Source organism: Cyrtonyx montezumae, unplaced genomic scaffold (assembly GCF_038088225.1).
Source record: "Cyrtonyx montezumae isolate F1298 unplaced genomic scaffold, pur_monq_1.0 scaffold_4, whole genome shotgun sequence".
Lineage (NCBI taxonomy): Eukaryota > Metazoa > Chordata > Aves > Galliformes > Odontophoridae > Cyrtonyx > Cyrtonyx montezumae.
This window is the reverse complement of record NW_027072045.1, coordinates 9243315-9268898: the sequence shown is the minus strand read 5'-3', so window position 1 is coordinate 9268898 and position 25584 is coordinate 9243315. Positions and strand designations below refer to the sequence as shown.

At 48.7% G+C, this 25584-nt stretch overlaps 1 protein-coding gene across 3 annotated transcripts in view; it reads left to right on the top strand.

Annotated features, from left to right (window-relative positions):
• Positions 1-835: 835 nt before the first annotated feature.
• Positions 836-25584, top strand: part of MXI1 (MAX interactor 1, dimerization protein) — a 49180-nt gene continuing 24431 nt past the window's right edge. The window contains exons 1-3 of one of the 3 annotated variants that reach the window (XM_065746651.1): positions 836-1164; positions 8949-9081; positions 24528-24557. In XM_065746651.1, the coding sequence (XP_065602723.1) occupies positions 984-1164; positions 8949-9081; positions 24528-24557 (344 nt within the window). In that variant the 5' untranslated portion in view covers positions 836-983. Of the gene's footprint in view, positions 1165-8096; positions 8321-8948; positions 9082-24527; positions 24558-25584 lie in introns of those variants that run through there. The other 2 variants (XM_065746650.1, XM_065746652.1) reach the window with 2 other exon arrangements.

Sequence of the window (25584 nt, the reverse complement as noted above, 5' to 3'; positions counted from 1 at the left end):
GTGGGGAGAAGCAGCACGCGCTGCCCACGGCATGGAAAGCCCTGCTCTAATGAGCCATGGGAGCCAATGAGCGGCATGGGAGGGTCCAAGAGTGTGGCACAGTGTCATGCAGCCTCGCTGTGCTGGCTGGGAGCCGCCCTGTCTCCAGCACGTGCCCCAGGACACGCGTGTGGCCGAAGAAATGCTGTGGCCGTGCCTCCTAAAAATAGCCCTGCCACTGGGAGCCCAAGGGGTTTGTTTGCCCAGAGTGACTCAGGTCCCCGTGACTTCACGGAGCCAATTAGTGCTCAGTAATGTGTGTGGATGGATGCAGCGCTGGGACAGCAGTGAGGGCCGCGGGGGGTACCACTCAGAGTGACGTGATGTCACACTGCTGTTGGTGCGTCTTCAGGGGATCCACGGGAGTCCTTGGGGCCGTGGTGGCACCGAGAGCTTCGCATGGGGCAGCGAGAGTCCCTGTGTCCCTAAGTGGGAAAGACACTGATCCCCCGGTGAGGGGATGGAAAGTGACATGGGGTGACAAGAGGTGACCGTGGGATAGCACGGGGTGACAAGAGGTGACAAGGAGTAACGTGGGATGACCAGAGGTGACACAGTGCGACAAGGGTAACGCAGGGTGACACGGCGTGACACCGGGCTCTGCAGGTGCAGGGGGCACAAGGAGGGGCGCGAGGTGGCCCCTCCCGCACCCCAGCCCCGCTCCGAGCCCGGCAGCCGCTCTCAAAGCCGCGCGGCGGCCGCCGCTCGCACTCCGCAGGCGCGGACGGGCCGGGCCGCCCCGACGGGGAACGTGGGGCGGGGAGGGGGGGTGCGGGGGGGGGCGGGACGGCGGCGGCCGCCCTCGGGACGAAAACAGCGCACGAGCGGCAGGAGGTGGCGGCGGCAGCGCTAGGACCGCGGCGTTGCCGGGCTCGGGCTCCGCCGCACACGGGCACGGCCGCACGCTCCGCCGCACACGCCGGGCCGGAGAGCTGCGGCGGGGCATGGGGAAACGCGGGCGGCCGCGGAGGGAACCGCGGGGAACGGCGGGGGAGGCCGGCGGGGCCCGGTGTCCCCTGGGGGACATTTTTAACACGGGGCCGGGAATGGATACCTTCCTGCACAACGTGCAGGTGCTGCTGGAGGCCGCCAGCTACCTGGAGCGGATCGAGAAGGAAAATAAAAGTGAGTGCGCGCGGGCGGCTCTGAGGGAGGGGGGAAATAAATAATCGCGCAAACTTTGGGCCGTCTGCGGCCCCCCCCCTTCCCCCCCTCCTCCGGTCTCGAGCGGCGGACGCTCGTGGGACCGCCGCGTAAAGTTTGGGGGCGGTGGAAGGGCCGCGGGAGGCGGACGGGAGGGGGTCGCCGCTCGGGGCCGCGGGGAGGAGGCGGCGTCAACGGCCGCGCTCCCCCCGCCGGGGCATGGGCGCAGTCACGTAGGCAAACGGCCGCGCTCGCGACGTCGCCGCGGGGAGGGTAGGGCCGGCCCGGCCACGCGGGCCGAGCGGCGGTGCGGGACAGCGGCCGGCCTCACCGCCGGCCTCCCGCTCCGCGAGCGCGCAGGATGCGCGTTGCCTTTTACGAAGCGGTGAGCGAAGGGAGAGCGAGGGTTGAGAGGCGGCGGGACTGACACCGCCGCGTAGCGCTGGGAACAAAGCGGGCACCGTGTGCGGGGCACTGCGCGCACCGCGGAGCTGCGCGGGGCGGCCCCGCTGCGCTGCGCCCCGGGCCGGCGCCCCGCCCCCGCGCGGCCACATGGTTCGCACATGGAGGCAACCCGCCGCACTGATTGGCGGAGACTACCCGAGGGGCGTGGCCACGAGTGCGTGCTCCGCCAATAAGCGACGCCGGGTTCCCCCATGACGTCACGCGTTGCTGTGCGGGGCGGCCCGGCGGGGTGAGCCCGGGCTGCCGCTGCCGTTGTGTCCCCGGGTCACACGCGGGCTGCCTTCCTTTCCTATTTCATATCCATGTCTATTTTTTTCTTCTTTTTACTCTTTTATTTTCCTCTTGTTTTGTTTGATTTATTTATTCATGTATTTCTCTTGTTCCCCTGTTTTTTCTGTCTTTCCCCCCCGTTTTCCCGGAGCACCGCGCTCCCCCCATGGGCGCGCCCCATCGCTCCGCTCTCTCGCGGTTCTCGTGCAGTGATCCCGTGCCGCTGCCCCCGCGGTGCTGGGGGGGACACCGTGTTCTCCACCGTCAGCCCCACGCTGCTTTTCTGCTCTCTAAAGTTGAAATGACGCTGTTTGCTTGTGGCTATTCTTGAGGGGGAAAAGGGAAAGAAAAACAACACGGGGGAATCGGTGTTTCGTAATGATCCCGCAGCGCTTCGCATCGGGGGAGCGGAGCCGTGGGGCGCGGATGGAGGAGCGGGCGGAGCTCAGCGCTGCGGCGGCGGTGCTTCGGGAGCCACTGTGGGACCGCCGGTTGTTGTTGGGTTTTGTTTTGTTGTTTCGTCTTTCTTTTTTCCTTCCCTTCTTCTCCGAGCTTGAAGAGGAAGTGTCAGAATCGCGTTGGGGGCGGGGAGATTGCCGACGGAATTGTTCAGCCCTCTTCTTGCGAGAGTGCGTGATGTTTTGTTTAAAAAACGCGTCGTTTTACGAGGTTTCGTGTTTGGGGATGGAGAGTGCGTGCTCAGTGCGACGTGCTGTGCTCCCCTGCGCGAGCAGCACGTGGGGATGTGGGGGTTTTGTTGCCAAATATTGAAAGAAAGCAGTTGTATCCAACCAGCTCCCTTCCCCGGCACTTGTTTTCGTTACATCTTCCGCTTACAAGCACCGCGCTCATAGCAGGGAAACCCTCGCTTCCATCGGGAGATGCTGCAGAATCTCTCAGCGTTTATTTGCAAGCAGGGCGTTTTGGGATGAACGGTCTCAGCTGGCCCAGGGCTGGCTACGGAGTGTGCAGTGCGGTACGTGACCACGGCGAGCAGGCGGCTCTGACGTGTCGCTCCCAAACAAAGAAAATTGCTGCTTGAATTGGAAAACAATCCCTGAGCACCACGGGACCGATTCAGAGGGAGGAACAGCCGCAGGAGAGGGAGGGTGATGTCCTGAGTGCGTACCTGGTCCTGCCGGGGGGAGAGCCGTGCGCTCAGCCCGTTATCGCCCCGGGATCCGCTGCCCTTCGGCTGCTGGAGCAACACCGCTGGCACAGAGCGCTCCGTGCCGGCTGCCGGACGGGGATAATGACCGTGTTATCTGTACAGGCTCCTACCTGGCAATTAGCAACAACAAAGGAAAGCAGCCCCAAAAGCTTGGGGCTGAGCAGGGCACATGCTCCCTGCAGCGTGCCGGTGCCGGGCAAGGCTCTGCTGCGTTTCGGTGTGACCACTGGGTTTCAGCCCTGATGGGCGATGTGCACATGTGAAGTGACAGTGCCTGCCCCCAGGAAACGTGTCCTGAAAAAAAAACAGGACTGGCACAGAGGTGTCTGGCCCCGCCTGACCTGTGCACGTGATGGGGACGGGGCAGGGAAGTACTGGGATGCTGTCTGGGATTGGTATTGCAGCTTTGGGAAAGCTGCAGGCAGTGCTGACCCCATGGGATAGCGCTGCTCGTCATGCAGGTTACAGAAGCTGAAGTGTTGGAGTTGGGAAGGAGTTATTAGAGGGACCTGAAATAAATTCAGCTGGGGTTGGTACGTGCCAAGCTTTACCTGTGTGTTCATAGGCTCCTGCTTATGTCAGTAGAAGTTGCATAAACACATGATTAATTCTTTGGATGTGATGCCTTATCTATAACAGATGTGGTATGTGTATGTGCTGAGCTCACTGCAGAGACAGACATGTTGTCACATCCTCTTCCAAAAGCATGACGGCAAGCAAACCAATGTGACAGTGCTATCCTTATTCACAGTTTAGCACAGGTGTATGCGTACAGGACAGTCGACTTTGGTCCCTGCAAAAAGCCAGATTTTCTTTGCAGTCTGACTTTAAAGTGCTGCCATGTTTAGCAACCTTCTGACCAAAAGTAGCAAATGGGTGGCTGTAGATTTTGTCCTTTGCTCTTCAATAAATCGGTCTGAAGGGAAGCAGAACTGAGCCTCGAGGGTGAGGCAGCACTACATTCTGCTTGTGGCTTCTTCCATTGCTTATGCATTTTTGAGGGTCTTTTTCCAACAAACCAAAGGATGGTTCCCATAAGGTCAGTGAGAGCTGAACACATGGCTCAAGGTCAGTATAGGTGATCTTGGGTCGTACAGTGATGCGATATGGTGCAGTACACAGCTCTTTCAGCTATTTATTTTTCTTCCAGCTTATGATACGCTCCCTTCCACCTGGTTCATAACCTGGCCACAGTGATTCATGTGTCAGCTACTTCCAGGTTGTGTTATTTTGACTCGTGCTGTTTGTACATCATCATGAAATTCAGAAGGAAGCCACAGCAGGAGAAATGATAGGGTAGAGGGAGAGCTGCAGGGCCGTGCCAGGAGCACTGCTGAGAACTGATCATGTCCTTGGCAGCAAGGCATCCTCAGGGCCGGCAGAGAAATGTCTTCTGCTGTTGTCTGGAAAATCCTACCTTTTTAACAGAGGGACCCCATTCTGTATATGTTCTTTTGCTGCTTGTTTATTTATTTATTTTCTCGAGGGAGGTCCTCTTAATTTTGTAGGTGGATCAGTCGAATGGTTTGTCTGAGTCACTGACTCGGAATGAACTGGGGCATGGTGCAAGTCTGAAGACAGAGCAGTACATCTCCCAGAGGCTGGGAGCAGGCAGCCCAAAGAGCAAGTACACCCCTGGCTTCTGCCTTGCCCATTGGCAGAGTCTTTGGATCAGAGTATACAACACATGCTTTATTCACACTCAAACTCTTGGCTGTCCAGGTGCTCGGGCTGTGAAGAATTTCTGTCCTCCCCTTTGGATGGGCTCCAGGCACCAGTGGGAGTGCTGAAAGGGATTGTCTGATGCTTTGCAAAAGAACAAGGTTCCTGGGTGAGAGATGAGGCCATATCTTAGAGGTGTTCTAGGAGCTTTGCAAAAGGTATTGCAAGCATTGGAAGAGTGCTGAGTATGGTGAATGGAGACTTGGTTGCTGCAGTGCATGCTGGTAGGTGGGATATTCAGGCATGCTGTAGCTGCTGCTCCCCTGGACATCAGAAACAAGTTTTGTGGGTCTGTTGTCCCCCAAAATTTTCTCATCTGACACCCCTGTGAATTGTTTTTTACTGATTTGAGAGCATCAGAAAATGGTTCTTAATGGACATCTCTGTTCATGCCTTGGTTGCAATGTTAGTTTTGAAGGGGTGTTAGTTTTGAAGGCTTCGAAAGCAAGGTTAAGAATTTGCAAGATTTTCCTTGGCCACCTTCAAACAAACTCTACAACAGTTGCCATGTGCATGCTCCTCCAAGAGGTTATGAAGAGTTGGGGATGGGATGGTTTGAGAAGAAGCCAGAGAAGGGACAGAAAACCAGGCAGTTTAACTTAAGGTACTGTCTTTACTGAAAATAACTTCCAGGTTGCAAAGCACCATGTTATTTCTAAGCCACGTGCCCAAAGCAGAGGGTTGGGCATCTTGGTGGGTGAGCTATATTCTTGTTCTACTTCTAGCTGAGGGCATGTCTTCATGTGGGTGATTATGCTGCTTGCGCCTCAGTTTCCCTTCCTGCAGAGTGGGAAGAAAAGAAACCTAAAGTCACTGCAGTTTTGAGAAGCTTAAAACATTACTTTCTGGAAAGCTCCTGGAAGATTCCCCTGATGGAAGTGGCTACTTTAGTGCAAGTGATTGTGGTACTGGTTAAAAAAAGATCAGACCACATCTGTTTTACTTGAATAAAATAACACAGCAACATTTTAGATGTAAATATTAATTGATTTCTGCACTGCAGATTTCTTCCTGGATATTTAAATTGTTGCTAAGGAGGAGGGAAAGGCTATCTGGGAGATTAACAAATCCATTATTAAGGCTGGAAATGGAGGGCTGCCGAAGTGCCATTTAATAAAATGTAAAAAGCCCCTTTCTAAAGGGCAAAGCAGCAGAACACACAATGAAAGTGAATCACAGCTGCCAGAAGGGATGCCAAGCAGCAAGCACTCATAATCAAAAAACTGTACTTACAGATCATTTGGAGCCACTAAATTAAATGATATCATTTCCCCCCTAAAATTCTTTTTCCTTAAGCCCCTCCGCAGCATCTCCTGTGGATTGCTCAACCCCATTTTAAACGTGACTTTGGGGGATTTTTTGGTCAGTAGTTGAATAGCACTGGGCATCTTCATGCCATTCACTTCCCACCCACTTTTGTTTCTGTCACACACAAATCTGGCATTTTGCAGGCTCACCTGCCCGCACTGCCACTTGAGATGACAACTGAAAGATGTTACAGATATGCTGTGCCTCTTCTGTGGAAAGACATCCCCGCAGTTTACTCCCAGATTTGTCTTTGTTACACACAGATTTTTGGAAATTGTGCGTTACTTACTTAAGAAACAAAGATGTGGAAGCTGAGCTGATGTGTGCATGGGGGAGTCGATCCTCCATCATCTCATGAAGAACTGATCCTGCTGTTGCTTCATTCTGATGCTGATTTAATTCACCATGTGTACGTGTTCCTCTCCTCTGTACTCTTCTATTTTGTGTCTTGAATGTTGGCTTCTGGAGGCTGATTCTTTGACGTACTCCTAAACCACCCCTTTATATCCCAGCTGTGGCTTTCCCTTTTTGAGGAAGCACGTATCTCCACGTGTACCCCCTGAAAGCTATAGTAGTGATGGTTGCAGTACAGTGGTTTTGAGATTCATCATTATGGTGGGTGTTTCTTATTTTGTTTTGTTTCATGTTTAGTATTGCTAATCCTGAAAGGCAAATGACTGCCTCGATTTGGGTGTGGGAAGTTGAACTAGAGCCCAGAAATGCTGTTGCAGTAGCTCCACTGGTGCAGAGCAGTGTGCATGTACCTGTGTCCTTTTCCCAAGATCATAGTGTGTCCTTTTCCCAAGATCATATAAGTATTCCCTGCTCCAAAGTGAGCTTTAATGTATGCTTTTAATAATCTGCACTGGTGGTAGCTTCCAGTAGAGAAAACTGCCCCATCTTAAGGGAAACAAACCAGTCAACCTGCTAAGATTGAGGCGAGGAGGTTTGTGTAAGAACTGAATAGTGGTATGACTTTTACCTCGGTCAGCTGCAAGCCTGCAGTTCTCTGAGGAAACCTCAGAAATGGCGGATCAGTGAAATACATTTAAAGAAAAGCTATCTACGCTGAGTCTACTTGTTTTTCTTTCACGCCAACTGTTGTAACTCTACGTGAGTCCCCTGATATGTTGGGCTGACAGCCTCAAAGCAGAGACAACCCCAGTTTATTTTTGCAGGGGAGTTTTAAGGTACTTTTCCAGTTCTCTTTCTGTTGGAGGGATGCTTGAGAATGTCGTTGGTCACAAGCTGAAGGTCCAGACCTGTGAAAAGTAACCCTGACAAACAGCTCTTCTGTTAGGCTGGTATCACCTTGAGATTCGCATTTTAACTCTGAATGTTCTGATCTTTTTATTTTTTTCACGTTCTGTGATTCCTGTTCCAAGTGTAGATGAAGTATTTTGGCCGCTGCTATCGCACGGCCGAACGCTATCAGGTTTTGAAGCCCTGCTCCAGCAAACCTCGGAGCCGTTGGCAGAATTCAGAAGCAGCGGTGAGGGTTTGGGTCTGCATGGAAACCGGGATGTGAAGTGCTTTATGGGGGGACTGTGAAGAGCGGGGATGCGCTCTGTAGGTGTGACAGCGTTGAGAAGGCTTTCCCTGGTGCACACACTGCAGTCTGCGCTGCCTTTTGTCTGTGGAGCGTTGTTGGCATTGGGGCACAGACTGCGCACCTCAGGGTGCCATCACAAGCCCTGAGCTCTGCTCCCCGCCATCGCCTCAGGGCCGCGCGGCGCGTCCCGCCACGGCCTCACGGGGTACAGCCGCCGTCCCACAGTGCCCCGCGGCGGCGCGGAACTACATTTCCCATGCAGCCCCGCGGCGCGCCGCTCCCCCCACCCCTTCCCGTGAGCGCCCGGCGGAGGTAAACAAAGTGGTGCGAGGCGTTGGGGGAGGCGAGCGGGGCGGGGTAGGGCCGGGCCGGGGCAGAGGGGCCTGAGCCCGGCAGGGAGTGAGGGCAGGCTCGGGCTGCCTCCGTGCCCCTCCGAGGAGAGCTGTCCTGGGGAGAGAGGGGTCGATGTGAGGGGGCTGGGGTTAAGGGGAAGCCGGCAACTCCTCGCCCCGCAGCCCCCTGTGCCCCGCTGGGAGCGTGGGGGCCGAGGGGGGGGGGGTCCGGTGCCCCGGGGGCCATGGAGCGAGTGCGGCTGATCAACGTCCAGCGGCTGCTGGAGGCGGCTGAGTATCTGGAGCGGAGGGAGAGAGGTAATGGGAGGAGCGCGGGGAGCGGGGTTGAGGTCGGGAGTTCCCACCGAGGGGTGAGAGAGGGGAAGGGGGTCGGAGCTGGTGGTCGATCCCCGAGCAGGGGTTGAGGAGAGGGGCTGGGGTGTGGGTCAGGTGGTGCGGGGGTTTCGTAGGAAGGGGAGAGTGTGGTGGATGTGATTTCTGGAGGGGAAACCAAGGACTGGCTGGAAAGTTTCCCACTGGACAGGAAGGGATGGGGTGGGAGGTCCTGGTGTTACAGAATGAAACGTGCCTGATGTGCTCGGTTCGGAGTCTGGTGAGGAAGAGCGGTTCGGAGTCTGGTGAGGAAGAGAGACGCAGCACTCTCTGGGCTGTCCTGGCTTCTTTTGACGCTTTTAGGTATCTGAGATGTGCTGGTTCTCCTGCGAGGTTGGCAGAGCCTTTACACTCCTTCTCTTTTCTGCATCTCCTGGTCCTCTTCCCTCTGAATGCATCAGCAGTTGTTTATTTCCCTGTGCTGTTGTGCTTAAGGGCTTCCTCAGCTAGGCTGGCGGGTCAGTGGTGAGGCCTGCCAGCTGACTTTTTTTTAATTCTATTCTTTTTTTTAATGACCCTTTTTTTTATGCCCTGCCTGTTGATTCTTGTGCAGAGTGCGAACATGGCTATGCCTCGACCTTCCCCTCAGCTCCAAGTCCTGGACTACAAGACCCAAAGCCCACGCGGAGGCTGAGCCGGGCAAGGAAACACAGCGGCAGTGGCAGCAATGCAAGTATTGCCAACAGGTATGACATGGGTAGGAAAGCGTGGGAGCAGAGCTGGGTGGGAGGTTGGAGCTGAAGAGAAAAGCTGGAGATGAGAGGTGAGAAATTTTTCCCCCAGGGAAATGGGAAGAATCTGAGTGCAGAGGGATTCAGAGCTGGGGCACATGGGCAGACCATCCCTTCTGAATGTGTAGCACTTAAAGTAGAGGGACACAGGGGAGCTGTATCTGCTATACTGCCAGCTGACTCTGTGGCAATGCTTAGATGCTGCAGAGAGAAGAGAAATAGGTAGATCTGTTCAGAGGGTGTAGGGAGGAGATAGGCAATAGCTATTCCCATTATGTGCAGCTGATGTTTTTCCAACCCAGAAGTCACTGCTCTTAAAGGATAGCATGCATGCAACCTGAGTGCTTTGGGGTTGTAATGACAGGCATGACTTGAAGCAAGAAAATGATGTTTTGAAATGGATCCCCTTCAACAAATGGGAGAGAGGGAGATGACTGGCTGCTACATGTAATGTGTTAAAAATTCACTTCAGGAAATTGAAGCTGTCTTTCACTCTGGCTTTCAGGGCAGTGGGATTTCCCAGCTTCCTGACTGCTTGGTAATTGTAGAACTTCACGGTTTTGACACATTGCTTATTAAACAATGCCATATTTCTTGGTTTGTTAAATCGAGAAGAGAAAGCCAGATTAGACCAATCACTCAGTGCTATCAAAGGATCTGCTTTTCCCCTCTAGTTGCTATCCTGTTGCTTTTTTTTCTGTGGAATTATTCAGCAGTGCTGAGGATTTTCTAGCACAGGCAAACTTTAGAAATAAAATATAATTTTTAATAGCCAATTGCAAGCTTGCTTTTACTGCCATGGGGCTCATACAATCCATAAAATGGTGGCAAGTGGCTCATGTGATTAAAGCTTTCTTAAGGCCATTGAAAAGAGACCATTAGAGGCCATGGAGAAAGTTGTCTTTGCTTACAGTAATTCTGCTTTGGCAGCATTTGATAATAAAGGATGTTTGAAGTGATGTTAGGATGCCTTGCTGCAGGGAACTTTTCTGCCTCAGGATCATCACATCCTGGGCTCACTGTGTGCTGCGTGTTTACGTTGCCTGCCTTGTTCACCCACCCTGTCCTGATTTGGGGCAGTTGGAGTCATTTCTTATTTCCTATGAACCCAAATTCTCAATCACTCTGTGTTGAGAAATGGCAGCAAATGCTGAATTGAGATGTGTGTTTTTCCCTCCTAGGTTTCTTGTGTGTTATTTTCCATCCCACACCTCTTTTTCTCAAAGGCCTTTGTCATGGCAACCTGCCCTTCTCCAGAGGAGGGCTGGAAGCACATTCCCCTCAGGAGCTTCCTAGCACCGAATCCTGCTGCCTCGGGACTTGCAAGGGATGCAGAGCACTCCCCATCTCTGGGGTGTGGGTGCACAGTGTGCCCTGCTGGCACAGAGCCCCCAGGCACAGCTCTGTCAGGGCACCTTTGTGCTGAATCTGTTGGAGGGTGCTTGAGGTGGGAGTAAAGTAATAGAGAGGCACAAACGATGCTTTCCAGCCATATTTAAAACCTTCATTATTCAAGGAAAGCCAAGCACCAAATGAAATCTTCAGTGTAAAGGTGATAGGCAGCGTCCTTTGGCTTGAGGAAGGTCTGCTCCAGGCAGAGATCTGAGTGGTTCTTTCTGGGGAGCAGCTTAGACCTTAACATGCACAGTTGGAAATGGAAGTTTCTGTTAGCACAAGTCGTAGCAGCTTGCACTTGCTGTAGGAGATGGCAGGCCTTCCAGATGGCTGCAGTGCTGGGAAGCGACAACTGTGAAGTTCAGGATGCCTCCAAATTCACTGCAGTGTGTTTTGTGTGATGCTGAGTAGAGCACTAGCCTTGTTTAAAGAGGTTCCGTATCACAGAATCATAAATGGATTGAGGTGGAAGGGGCCTTTAAAGATCTAGTCCAACTCCCCTGCAGTGAGCAGGGACATCTGCGGCTCGATCAGGTTACTCAGAGCCCCCTCCAGCCTGACCTTGAATGTCTGTCAGGACAAGGCATCTACCACCTCACCGTGCAACCTACTCCAGTGCCTCACCACCTTACTGTAAAAAATTATTTTCTTATATCCAATCTAAATCTCCATTATTTTAGTTTGAAACCATTTCTCTTTGTCCTGTCGCAACAGACCCTGCTAAAGAGTCTGTTCTTTCTTACAGTCCACCCGTATAGCCTCCAGAAGTCCCTTCCAACCTCTGTCAGTCTGTGGTTCTTTCTGGAAATGCTCCCTGGTTGTGTGGCAGTGGTGTACTCAGCACCCTATGCCCATGTTCCCCCTCAGAGATTTGTTTCTTGAGCGACTTGGCAAACTACAGTTGAGATGCCTGAGTATCATTGCTGATCTTTATTGAACCAAATAAGCCATGAATGCAGGGCTCAAAGTATTTACGTGTTCTTTGTTTTATAAATTAAATCCATTCCCCTTTGCTCTGTGCAACAGCTGTTTCTTCCCAACAAGCCCGGTGTTGTCATGGCATAAATTCCTGCAGAGTTTTGAGGAGCTGGCAGCCCACCTTTGGATGGCACCGATAGAGCAAATCTTATTCTTACAGAAATAGGGATGGTCTCCCAGTGCCTGCAGAAATGATTTTAGTTCTACCTAAGCAGATCCCTGTAGAGAGTTTCCCATTGGCCGTCCTCTAGCATTACCTGTGTATATGCACAGTGTTTTACATGGATATTTTGAAGACTTTTTGGGGATTCGTGAGTAATATGGTGTGCTATGATTTTACAACCTGAATGCATGTAAAGTTGTGCAGTCTTGGTTTTAGTTGGAGATATTTAGGTACTAAAAATGACTAATCTGCGAAAATATTTGGTGAGCTGCAGTTGTTGTGATCTGGAGCCTTTAATAACCAAGGGAAACCTCCTAAAGAATGTCCCATTTAAAATGCAGCTATAGGCAAACAACAACAAAAGATGAGCCAGTCAGCCAACCCATACTATATCTATAAATTAGAGGGTTTTTTTTTTTTTTTTTCAGTTTGTCTTGAAAAGAGTACCTGATGATTTTTGGAATGGGGTAAAAATCAGCAGAGATTTATTTTAACATATGGTATCGCTTTTCTTCCATCTGAAGACATTTCTGGGACAGAAGCTGGGTTCTAAAAACTTGCCAGAAAAGTTAAGTAGTCCATTCTGGGAGTACAGCTCTGTGGATACATGAACTTTCATTCAGTGTTTCTGAAAAACTGCTCTTTCAATCTCTTCCATGTGCAGTTCTAAATAGACAGTTATCAGTAGGGTTTTTATAGTTAAGATTAGACTGGTTTGATACTTCCACTCTTTGAAAAATAATTGAGATAAACTTTTAATAAATTTAAATTGTTACGTGAGCACGGGATAAACAGCACAGATGCCAAATGTTTTTTTTAGTTTTTCACACAAAATAAAAATGGTTTAATAAAGTTAAGATTTATAAGAGAATCTGAAATGGTTGCAATATCATATTGTTTGTAGATTTTTTTTTTTATACTCTCAGATGTACAGAGCAGCCTTGTTACATTTTGGTCTGATTGGGAGAAATGCTAAGCACCTTTCCCATGATGTGAGGAGCCCTTAGCCCTCCCAGGAGGCTTGTGTGGTTAAGGGCTCTCAAATAATCTATTGCTCAGCTCCATGGGGAGGGTTTGATCTCTGTCCAGTATTTTTCTTTTCATTTTCCTCTTTCCTGTTATCCTCTCCTGAGTCTAAGGCTGCTTCCCAAGGGTCCTTGAGTCACCTTCAGCCCAGTAGCAGGTTGCCTGGAGGGCCTGAGATCTGCAGCTGGAAGGAGTGTATGCAGAGGTGCTTTGGACATGGTAGCCTCCAAGTCTTAAGGGCTTGTTTGCCTGTATGGCTGTTCTAGTGATGCAGATCTTCATTTTCTGTACTTTTGCTCTCCTCTGTCCCATTAAAAACTGTCTTTTTTTCGTGCTTCCAAATCCCATTGCTTGGTTTTGTGCTGAATCTTCTTTGTAGCTCTTTGCTCTCATAACCTTTGAAGCTGGTTTTCAAGGGTAGGGGTGGGGGTTGTAGCTATTTAAACCCTCAGGTACTCCTGGTTTTAAGTTTCATGCACGCATAGCATCCCTGCAGAAGGATGGTGTGCAGAAGGTACCTCACGTGCCTCAGGTGATGACTTGATGTGCCACAGGTTCACGAACGCAGGTGCAGAAGCTAAAAGGATATGGCATGTGTAGCTGCAAGTCAGCCTTGGCTGTCTGTTGCACAGGAAAGCCTGATTTACCAGAACAGCAGTGCTGTGCAACTGTACTGCACTGTGCAGGGGAGGAGGGGGGGCTGGTGAACACTTGCATAGGCATAGCTTTAATTGCGTTCTATCTTTTCTGTCAGAGGAGATTCACTGCCCCTCCTTCCTAGCCTCTGATGGTGGTTGTTTGTTTCTGGATATTTATTTGTTTGGGGACATCTTTTTATCTGCTTATACTCACACTAGGTCACACTCCACAGGCAACGGGAGTTGAATTTTGACTTGCTATTTGTAGGTGGGTTAGAATCTGGCCCTTGTGTAAGGTGCTGGGGTTAGAGACTCTCCCTCGTGCCAGGGAGCACTATTCATGGCTCAGGACTTGGCTCACTTTGTGTATGAGTCCACATGTGTGATACAGAGGATGGATGAGGCTTGTTGTGGCATGTTTTGGTTTATGTCACATTTTGTTTGATGTACCAACAGTGAGATTACTCTCTGGAATCTTCATGGTGCTTGTGAAATTTGTGTAGTAATAGTGGAGGTGGCAAGAGCAGGGTCTTCTAACATACGAATATATACTCTTTACTAGTTTTTCAAGGAAAGAAAACGAGAGGGTTGAGCTGTTAAGAAATGCTTCTGTTAGAGCTAGTAATAGGAATTAACTAACAGTTAGGCATAAGCACAACTTTCTCTGTGGAAAAACATAATGATAGTTTAAGTGTTAGGCTCGGAAAGCAGATTGCAGGTCCGTTCTGTTTCATTAGTTCATTTGGCAAGATAAGCTGTGCTCAGGTCCCCCCCACTGTTACCTGCATGTAGCACAGACAGGAATGGTCTTTTGGAGTTGTGATTTGACTGCAGCATCATCTGTGCATGCTGCAGTCTTAAAATTTGTTTGTCAAGGAGGAGCCTGTGTAACAGTGCAGCTATGCTGAACACAGGAGGCAAATGACCCCTTAAAATCCCTTTTACTTTTCTAGGTTTTTACCAGGTTGTGGTTGGTCAGAGCAGGTTGGCGAGGAGAGCTGCAGTCACACATAGCTCCTTTAAGGCCTCAGCCACATCCCATCTACCCAATTGATGTAATTTTCACCAATGGAGTTTGCAAGTACAGGCAGGCAAGCCACGATGATATTGAGCTGAACCTGCTGGCATTACATTGTGCTTTTCCTTGTCTTTGCCAATCTACATCAGGAGCTGAGAATCTGCCAGTGATTTAGACAAAAATTACCCAGTGTAGGTGAGGCTCTGCATGCAGTGTCCTCTCAGTGATGTTTGCCTCTACGGTACAACAGCTGACTCTTTTCCAGAAAGTACAGCAAATGACTTGAGAAATATCAGTCCCACTCCTTAGTGTGGAATGGGGCCACTGAAGCAGCAGTATCAGTAGTAGGGCTGATAAAACAATTTCCATTGTGGAGCCTACTGCGTTCTCCTTTGGCACTCTATTTTACAGCCCTCTAAGTGAGAAGATCCTGTGAAGTTGTAGTTTCTGCTTTCCTTTGTTTATGAGTAATATAGCAGAGAGAAGTCTGTATTGTAGGGACTGTGCAGAAATCTGTGATTCTGGGCTGCATTTAGACTTTTGATACCTTCAGTAGGCGTAAAATGTAATTTGTTCTTTAAACTGTCAAAGTTGTATGAAGAGGCCTTTCTAAACCACAAGCCCAGTTGTTGATGTTATCTGCAGCCTAGCTGTAATTTATTGCTGCAGCATCTGTCTGCTCTGAATTGTCTGTGGCTGAAGGTTTATAATCCCTTTGTCCTCTAAGATTTAGGGTGGGCCTCTGCAGGAGTGTGCTGCTTTGGGGTGGTGGGACTGTTACTCAGGGCTCGTGTTGTTCGTGTTGCAGTACTATACCCAGGTAGAGCTGTGCTGCAGGCAGTGTGGGATGAATTGCATTGCTGATAGCAGTACTGATGCAGTGACAAGGACCTGCAGATTTTGGTGCTTATGGTCTTCTGAAACATTAAGGTTGTTAGTCCCAGCTTCTAACGAGATTTGGTGTCTAAGGATGGCAGAGAGGAAATCTGGTCCATAGTTGGCTGTTTTTTTCTGGAGTCTATATTTAGTATATAGTCAGTTCCCTAGTTTAGGTAGCATTCCTTGTGTGCCAGGTGTTTAACTTTACCTGATCCTTTGCTTAACAATGACTTGGTTGTCACCTCTAGTGTAGTTCCCATCTGCTCCCTCACTTGTGGGTAAGAGTGGCTTTTAGATGACTTTCTGACCCATGCAGTCCAGTCCATCTTTTCATCTCATGCTGCTAAGTTAATGGTCTTGTTTGTTGGAGTTCCTGAGGTTGATTATCTCCTGATCTTTTCCTGACAAACTTCTGCCCAAATTTAAAAACTGACTTCTGTTTGTTCTTGAGAGAGTTGGCTCCTGCTCCTTGCCTGCTTTGAACCAACAAAGATAGGATTTGTTTTTGTTGGCAGTTTTGGGTTCTCTTGACCAGAGACTGGGGCTGTGCACTTGGCTGGTCTTTGCCTGGGTCTCTTGTCTAAGAGACACTGCTGTGTTGCTCAGCTCGAAGGGAACAGGCCTGCTTTTTCCATCCTGCTGGATGTGTTCCCATCTCTCATGTCAGTGCTGCCTACTGTACTTCTATTCTCTGATAGGAATGTGATTTCACTTCAGTTCTGTGGCTTAATGAATCCAGTTTGAAGTAGACTTGATGATGGTTTTTAGTAATATCTTAATTACTTGTCTGTATGTCACTTTTTCCTATGTGGCAAGTAGGCGTGTGGAGTAAGAGCTGCTCTTTTGCCTTGGTTTTTATTAATCTGCATAAAATACTCAGTTGTCTTCTGAACACTTCTTGTTAATCTCCTTCTACCTTTTACACTATATTTTACACCAGATGACTTGGACTGACTGCTACCCCCGTGGTCATTGCTTGGGCATGGACATGATTTAAAGGAGCATGGTATAAGATGGAATGGCACCAGATCTGGGGTGCCTTTAGCTGTTATCCTTAAACTGCAGTAGTTTGAGCTGCTTCGCAAATAGCTTGGCTATCTGAGAGCACCTGGAGGTACCACCTTGCTGCTTTCTTGTGAGTTCCTGCTGCTTGTGAGCCAGAACTGGAAGAACAGAAGAAAAACAAGCTCTCCCATTTTACCAACCTTCCGTGAGAGATCTCCTGGACTCTAGATGAGCATGCTCTGTTGGCAGGATATAAGCCTGTACACTGGGGTTCTCTTGCTGATTTTCCTACAGCCTGTGTTATCCTTTGTGCTTCAGTTTCCCAGAGACAGCTTATAGCTAATAGTAGAGTTATTGTGATTCCTGTTTTCAAGTACTACTCTCCCTGCTTTCATCTCCAGGAACTGTGTTGCAGCAGTGTCATTGTAATGTGGGTGATATCTAACAAATCTGAATAGAAGTAAGTGAAGGAAGTCTGGCCTGGCCTACAGCCATACAAACACCATCAGTTCTTTTTCAAAATCGGTTTCAGTCAGGTGGCATTTAGTCCAAAAGCCTCATTTTCCTCAGTGGCAGTTTCTCTAGGTCAGAAGAGGTTGCAGAGAAGAGCATGTTCCCCAAACAGACTTTTGCACTTTAGATGACATTACAAAGGCTATTTCTGGATGTGACCATCTTCCTCAAAAGGGTTGCATTGTGTGTGGGAAGAAACATGGTACGGGGCAAAGGACTGGCGTGCTGTGCCCTTGGATCCATTCCTGAGTTTGCCACTGAAGGGCTGCAAGATCCGAGCACGTCAGGTAACCTGCGTGGCTCCTGCCATCTGTACCCTACATGGTTCCCACCATCTGTTCATTGGGGTAATGCATGTGCTTTTTTAATCCTGTTTTCAGAAGGCAGCATTGGTGTTTTGGAGCATGTGACTATTTGAAAGAAGATACAGCTTAGGATCCTGAGTCTTCTAGGTAGATCTGAAAATTGCCCTTGTGTCATTGTTCTCTTTCTGTAAATCACTGAGATTTCTTATCCTACCCTCTAATCTGCTTGAATATAGGGAAAATGTCATTGGCAGAGATATTAAGATGCTAGTGGGAGTCACATGAAGTCTTACCTTTGTTGAAGTCTGTGCATCATTCTACTTAAATAATGCATTTTGCTTAGTAATCTGTTTCAGGTGATCATGCAGGGAAGCATGTAGGGATGTTGTTGTCCCTGGTAGCACCTGGAGACTGGCACTGGTGTGAGGAAGTGTCTGTTTCATTGCCCTCACTCAGTGCCTTATTCTTCTGTGTCCACAGAGGAGGTGCCATGGTGAGGCCTCTTGATATTTCTCCTTGTGGTGTCCAAAAAAGCATAATTTTGTCAGTGTTTTTAAGGTCAAGAATCTGCTTTCAAGTTCACGCTCCTTTGCATCGTGGACCATGACCAGTAATTTTGCCTTGGTGAGAACAAGGAGAACATTTTTTCTTGAACTGTGCAGATCTACTGTAATTTGACCAAGTTTCAAGTCTTTACAGAAGCTGTCAGCTGTCACATGTGCAAGAGAGGTGGGCTAGGGTTTCCCAACTGACATGGCTCTGCTGGGTCATGTGTCAGCCTTTGTGTCTGATATGCATGCAGCAGCCCCTTCTGATGTGGTTAACTGTGGGCTGGGAAGGGAAGGAGTTTCTGTAGAACTTTATTCGCTTGTCATTGAAGTTAGAAGGCAGGCAAGCAAAGCAGTGAATAACTTACTTTTCTCCCAAGCCCTCTCAGCAGTCCTGTGTTCATTCAGCAAGTCACTTGAAGCCTGCTTTGTCAAGGGAGACCTCCAAACAGTGTATTCTTCACATCTGCTTTTTTTCCTAGGTATGAGCCTGGGAGCTGAGCTGCAGAAGTGCTGATGATGCGCAGCTGCAGGGAGCATGAGGGGGAGTTGTGCTTTGAACTTACAAAGTAGCCCAGAAAACCAGGCTCTTGGGGGTCTTCATAGAGGTACTGGAGGGAATGAGAACCTGCAGCTCTCATTTCCCATTTCTTGGCTTTCCATTTGAAAATGGAGGGTACATAACAGTGAACACACTTGTGAGTGCCCTAGCCCTGCTCTTGGTGAGACTGTCATAAAGCCTGCAAGAAAACCACCAGTTCTGTATTCTAAGCAGGGCTTGGCTTGTGGCCACGCATTGAACAATGAGGAGAAAACAAAATACTGAATAGCTGCTTGTTCAGCAAACTCAGTTCCTCTTGGCCATGCAGGGCCCTGCATGAGGGAGTGTGTGCAGTGTGGCAGTTTTTCTGTAGCCAGGACCAGGCTCTGCGCCTCAGGTCTCAGGTGACAGAGGAGTAGGGCCATGACAGCAAGTGGCTCCCAGAGTTGGGAAGGAAGCATCTCTGTTGGCCCCAGTTTGCAGCAGTGAATGCAAAACACCATTCTTGTTTGGGAGCCTGGCTTACCAGAGCCATCTTCTGCAGTGAGCCACCTTGCCCTGCTCAATCGGGATGCTTCTGGAGCCTGGGGAGCCCAACTTTGGGGTTGGGAGGGGCTCGTGGTGTTCAGCAAGGGAGAGCTGTCACTCCTTCCTTGTGCTGAGGCAGCAGAACAAGCGACAGTAGCACTGCATCCTGTGTTGGGGATTCTCTGTCACTTTATCCACTGGTGTCTGAGAGTAGGGCTGGTTCACTTGGCAGCTGGTAAGACATGAGGGCTTGTTTAGGTTTGATTTATGTGGGGATTTTTCTACATTTCCCTGCTTGCAGCATACAATGGTTATGTCAGGTTTTGACTCTGACCCTAGAGTCAGTTGGCACTAATGTCCTTATTAGGGGTCACCAGGATGGCCTGAGAATAGCAACCCACGGCTGCCCCTTGGCATTTAGGGAATGAAGTTAAGTGCCCTGCCTCTGGTTTATTGGGTGACCTTGGGGACATTATTTCATGTTGTGTTTCCCTCCTGCACAGGAAGCATTAGGGAAGAGTTAATTTCCAAAGTGTTGCAAACAGAAACAGTGATTATGGGGCTAGTTCCCAAAATGAGAAAGGCTGTGTGGATTTCACTTCTTCAAGGAGTGCGTGCCGGGTACCTTTTAAAGCAGTGTTTGACAGTGTTGCAGGAGGCTTTTGGGACTCCATGTGGAAGCAGAGGAGTAGGCGACTTTCTGCAGTCGTGAACCACATGAAGGAGCTCTTTTCTCCCTCTTGAGATGCAAATACTGTGGGGCCGTTTCTCCTTTTCCAAAGATGAAAAAACATGAACAGATGCCAGGGTGGCTATGTCCCCTTCTCTGCTGGAGACTGAGAATGTGAACTTTGGAAACTATCTGACTCGATCCTGGGAAAACAGCTTTGATCAGAGCCTTGGGATGAATCTGATACCATGTCAGTCTAAGAGCGACAGAAAGACTAGCCAGAATTTGGGGCCAGGTTTATCTGGTGCATCTCCACTGACGTCAGTAAGAAGGTGAAACAGCCTGTTCTGTCTCCTCATTTCAGCTCTTTGTGGAGATGCTTTTTCTCTGGACATCAAGGCCAGACAGTGTAGGAGGATCATGGAATAGCAGTGACTGAGATACCTTTTGGCTGCTAAGTGAGGCTGAGGTGAGACTTGCTGGGCTTGAGGCTGGTACTTGAGGTGAGTTGCTCCCAGGGGCAAGGTGGACTCACAGTTCCTTCCAGGTGCAGCCCCTGCATATCTCTGCCTTGGCAGGAACACTGGACTTGTGGAGCAGCTGTGAATCTATCACTTGCTCTACCAGCGGGCTGACAGCCTCACCCCCTGCTGCTCTCAGAGCTTTTCTGCAGGCTTCCCAGCCTGCAAATTGTGCATTTAGTTTCAGAGATGGCTCACAGTTGTTGATTCACTGCTGTTTGAAACCCTGGCAGAACACTGGGATTCTTGAGCTGGGTTTGCTTTTGTGGACACAGGTGGATGTGAAATGGAACAAAGCAATTGATCAGCCTTCCTTTTGTGTGTTTTGTCCTGTCATCGGGCTGCTTCTAATTGCAGTCATTTCTGTGAAAAAAGAACTTGCATAAAAGAAAAGGCAGTACCTTAGTTCATTGATTCCAGAAGGGTAGTTTGATTTTTGTCTTGGAGAATGGTAGAAGACGTTTCTTGGAGGGCAAGGTGATGGCCAAGTGGGGGTCAGCAGAGGCTGATGTGGGAATGGCCTGGAAAATGAAGGAGAAGTTTGTATTTTTTTGTGATGATGCAGAGCTGTCTGCATGGGCAGAATGAAGTGAGAGAAATGGTTGGCCTGCTCTGGATGTTCTTGCTGTTTTGCTAAACGTGATTCAGGTAACTGTGCATTAGTTTTCACAAACCGATGAAGTATTTATTTAACGATGAACCTCTTGCTAAAAGCAGAGTGGAGTTAGATCTGACTTGAAAGATGAGTGCTGACCCTGCGTTGGATTAAGGATGTGCATTGCAGGAGCCACTGGGTGGGCTCTGGGTGGTGGAAACACAGCTGGGGCAGCCCTGAGCTGCCCTGGGTTCAGGCACAGCATGGGTGGGTGTAAGCAGGGTTTGGGTCTCAGTGCCACCACTGCAGGACTCCTCGTTGCTGTATTTTCCCTATAGGGAAGTTACCTCGCTGAGAAATCAAAACAAAATGCAGATATGCTGCCAGTGCATTTGTTGGGCTATTTATCAATATGAAATGTGTAAAACACAAAGGTCAGCTGTGTTTAATGTCATGTGGCAGCTTTATGATTTTAATTACAGTAGAGAAGTGACAAACTAATTTGTTGCTCTTTAGAGCCTGTTCCTCGCTGACGCTGTTCTGCTGGCTTACCTGTGCTTGGGGAAATTTCAGCTGCCTCTATTCTGGCAGGAGGGATTCTATCCAAATAAAGAGTGAAGTAAACCATTCAGTGATTTGCAATGCCTCGTTCTGTGAGGGTGTTCAGGTAGTTCAGTGTTTCAGCAGCAGCACCTTGTTATAATGTTGGGTGGCAGGGTTGCAGGGAGAATCACAGTAACTGGTGCAAAGAAGTTGGTTCCTGGGGACCTTGAACTGGCATGACTGACAAGTGCTTTCCCTTTTTCTTGCTATTTTGTATGCACTTTAAGGTATGGGGTAGGGGTGGATAAACTTCAGTTTCTTCTCTTACAGCTTTTGTCATTTAAAGCACAGTGGGAAGTACTCTGCTATTTCTGTTGTTTTCCTGGCTCCTTCATGTTAAACTTCTGAAACTCTTTTGTGATCTCTTCCTGAGCTGTTTTCAAAATGCATTCATCTGGTTTTTGCTCCTTATGTAACACTCTCGAGTTTTTAGGGATAGTTATCTATATGGATGGTTTGAATTTATTATTAACAAACTGACTGCTGTAGAAACCTGCTTTTAAATGAGAACCCTGTGGACAGTTTATGCTCGAGCTCCTTCTAAAATGCAGCAATTTTTGAGCAAGGGTAGTGCTGGTGCGTGTGTATTTGGGCTTTTGTTTTCCTGTCTGTGCCCACATGGCTGTGGCTTCAGCTTTGCAGGTGGTGCAAGGACCTGCTTGCCCTGTTCTGCTCCATGCTCAACAGCAGTGTCCTCATTTTACTGCATGACACAAACAGTGCCTAACCGTCAGCAGCAGCAGAGCAACATCATGCTGCGTGTGCCATTTCCTTGCTGTTGTAAGAGTGACCCTGAATGTTTCCTGCATGTTGCAGTGGCTCGCAGCCGTGCTGTTCATCCTGCTCAGAGAGCTGGTGGTGGCCTACGAGGATGGAGCTTTGATTTCAGTGTGGTGATGCTCTCTAGGCTCCCAGTTGATGAGACCATCTCAGCTAGAGGTCCAGCTACATTTTTTCTGTACCTATTTGAGTTGTTTTCTGAATGCAATAGCAAAAGAGGTTCCCATGCTTTTTTCCGCTTTGCTATCAATGCTGTCCTTGTTTAACTCCAAATAAATCTTAGTAACATATGCAGCCCAAAGACGGGGAGAAGATTAATCTCTCGATCAGGAGCTACAGAAAATGAATTATGAACAGAGAAGAGAGGGTTTTTCTGTATCCATCGTCTGAGCAAAGGGAAACTGGCACAGAAAACCAGAGGCAGTGAGTTGTGGTGGTGCTGCTGGGGGGCAGTGCTGATGTTTTGTTTTTTTTCTCATAAGTTTAGTTGAAAGGAAAAAGTAAAAATTTTCCAAATGTCCCCAGTAAAACTAAGCAAGGCCATAGGCAGGTGTGTGGCAGCATTCCCATAGGATTCATTCAGTGTAGCTGGGATTCTTTTCTTTGCATTCAGCTGCAGTAGGGAAGCATTTGAGGGAACTGATTTCTTAATTATTTTTTTTTCCCCTGTCACCGATACGGTTAAAAGTCACAGCATAAATTTCCTGACTTGGTGAAAAGCCGGTGACCCCTCTCAATTGTGTTGTTCATCAGAAGGCAGATAGGTAATAAAGAGTCTCCTATGTGAGAGGAGTAGGGAGAACCTGCTGTTTTAATTTTGTTCACAGCAGTGGGCCAAACTTTGTTCTTTCAGTGCTGGCCTTGATAATTGGCTCAAAATAATATAGGAATTCAAGCCATTGCATATCTCTGTCTTTATAACTGCTAATGTCATAGGGAAGAAGGCTGTGAAGTCTCCTGCAGGAACATACAGTAAATAAGATCTATAAACGTGTTCCAAGGAGCTTGTGGGCCCTGGTGGTTTCAGCTCAGCCACCAGTGGGTAGATGGGCATCCAAGATTTGTGGACAAGTGGTAGCTTAGCCCCTGTGGGGAATGTGGGTTTGGGTGAATTTCTGGACTATGAATTTGTGTTATGTTGTGTCAGAAAGCCACTCCTAAGGGACCCTCTGTTTTCAGGGGAGGTCAGGTGAAAGCAATTGCTTTGGGAGTTTCCTCTACTTCAGGAATTTGGCTGTAGCAGTCTTGCCTTAGGGATACCCTTTATCCTGCTGTACAGGGTATACTGCACAGACATACCATTAATTTGAGTGTTTGTTGTTTTTTCTGTCCTTCAGTTGAGCACTGGTGGTTGTTTTTTTTCTTTTTTTCCGTCCAACCTCCAGCTCTCAGGCTCAGCAAGCTGGGACTCAGCTGTGTTGGTTTCTGCAGGCATCCACACTTCACACAACATCCTCACTAAGGTTCTAGCACCTGTTAGATGCTCCTCCTTCCTGGTTTTGGAGTAGCATTTAATTATGACAGGGTTTCCCTTGGAGCACATCCTCCTTTCAGTTCCCTAATTGTAGAGTTCTCTGCGGGATTCTCCAGATGGGGGATAGAGGATAATCTTCTCAGAGCTCCGGAAGAAATGTGATGCCAAATTACAGAAAATAGATCCTTTTTATTAAGCTCTTGGGCTCCTTTTACTCTTATTTTAAGGTGACCTTCTGTTAAAGGGAAGTGCTGGGTAAATGTCTATTTTAAATAATCCTCAACAACTTCACCTAGGTTTCTGATAACACCGTTAGATTAGAAATCCTGAAAGGCTTTAAGTTTGGGTATTTTTGATTTGGTTTGTTTTTGCTGCTCCTGCTGTCATCACAGACAGGAGAACGGACTTGCCTGTTTCCCTTTTGCTTCTACTTGGTGTCATTTTCAAGCTGTGAGCTGTAAATGGGGAAGTTGTATGCAGGTACACAGACCAGTACCCTTCCTTTGTCAAATGGTCTCAGTGCCACTTGAAGGGTCGCTCACTTTGCTGCTGTGACATTGCTGTTTCTGTCCCAGAGGGGTTTCCAGGCATCCTGAAACTGCTACTCAGTACTGCTGATATTTGCAAACATGGCACTGCTGGTCATCCTATTTCATGCCCAAATGCTGGCCATATCTGGAGTTCTACTAAGCTTGATAAATCCAGCATGTGACTGCTGAAGGTCTCTGGGGGTTGTCCTTACAGAGGCAGCGCTGCTGGAAGGTCCCCAGGTATTTAGTGTGTGTAAATGAATGCACCACTAGCTCCTGTGTTAGCAGGTGATGGCAGTATTTTTACAGGATAGATAGGGACGCTGAACAAAGGTATGTAACTGCTGTCCTGGACTGAGCTGATAGCAGTGGCAGCATAGTTTGGAAATGGCTGTTTCTGGACCTCTTTTCTTATCAGTGCTTTCCTGTGGAATTTTGTGTGCTTTTTAGTCTCCTGGCTGCATTTTCTATAGCACCAGACATGTACATAGCAGGTAAATACAGACTTAGGAGGGGAGGAATCTTGTCAGCAGGGAGGGAGGCTGGGGGTGATAGCTATGGGCTTTAATGAAGGAGGCTGTTGGGCTTTATTGCTAAGATACACCATGGGTGATGTGTATGGCTTTCGGTGATTGAATTCTCAGCACCATAGTTCAAAGGTGGCTAATGCAGATTTTTGTTTATCTTCCAGGTCTACGCACAACGAACTAGAAAAGAACCGGTAAGTAGCTAATGAGCCACATTCCAAGAAATGCAAGCCTGGTGAGTGCGGTGTGCTTTAACCTTACCACACGCAGGTGTTGTTTGATCAGCTTAGGCAGCTGTGAATGACCACTGTGCATCACATAGTTCTAAAAGTGAGAGGAAGACACAAAAAGATCTGAAAAAGAAGCCTTGTTTTTATTTCTTTTTGCTATCTGAAAAGCAAGAAGTGACCCAGTTTTGTGACTAATCTGTATGCAGAGTAAATACTGTTCTTCTCCTGACACAGTGAAATCTGATTGGGGCTCTTTCCATACATGAGGTTGCTACGGAATCAGGTTTCTTGGGCCCAGGGTAATACGTGTTTCCATGAAGCGAAGGGCAGAGCCCTGTGCACTGCACCCTCTCGCTCCCACCCCTCTGCTGGACTGTAATAATCTCTGCAGCACAGATGCAAATGTCATTGTCCAGAGGCTCTGTGGTCTGGTGAGCGTGCCTGTGGAGTCTCTCCTCTAACCTGTTTTGGGATTGAGCCTGTTTACCCTTGAATCTGGAGTTTTAGCAAAGCTTGCACTTTTGTTACTTGGCCAGCTCTGCTTATGACTCAACCCTTTTGTAATAGGAGTTAAAGTAAGATAAATGCCATTGAGACAAGGGGAGCTACTTCACACACAGATCAGATTATCGCCTTCCATTCAGGATGCTATAGTTAAGGTTGTGTCAGGGTTTCCATTATAAACTTACCGTGGCTCTTCTGAGGGATTGAGGGTGGGCACGGTGTTGTATTTTCTGTGGCTGTTGGAACAAAGGCAGTGCTCTGGCCAGCTGCTCCTATGAAGAAGCCCTCAGGGTGGGAAGGCTGAGTATAAATAGGTTGATTGCAACGTCTTTCCTTTTAGCAGCCCCTGTATGATGGGATGGGGGCTGCATTATAAGGATGATCAACTGTGCATTTCAGTTCAGACTGGATCTTCACATATAGCATCAAGAGAGTTGGAGCTGAGTACTCTGTGTACCATGTTGCCCTCTGCTTCCCACGCATCTGA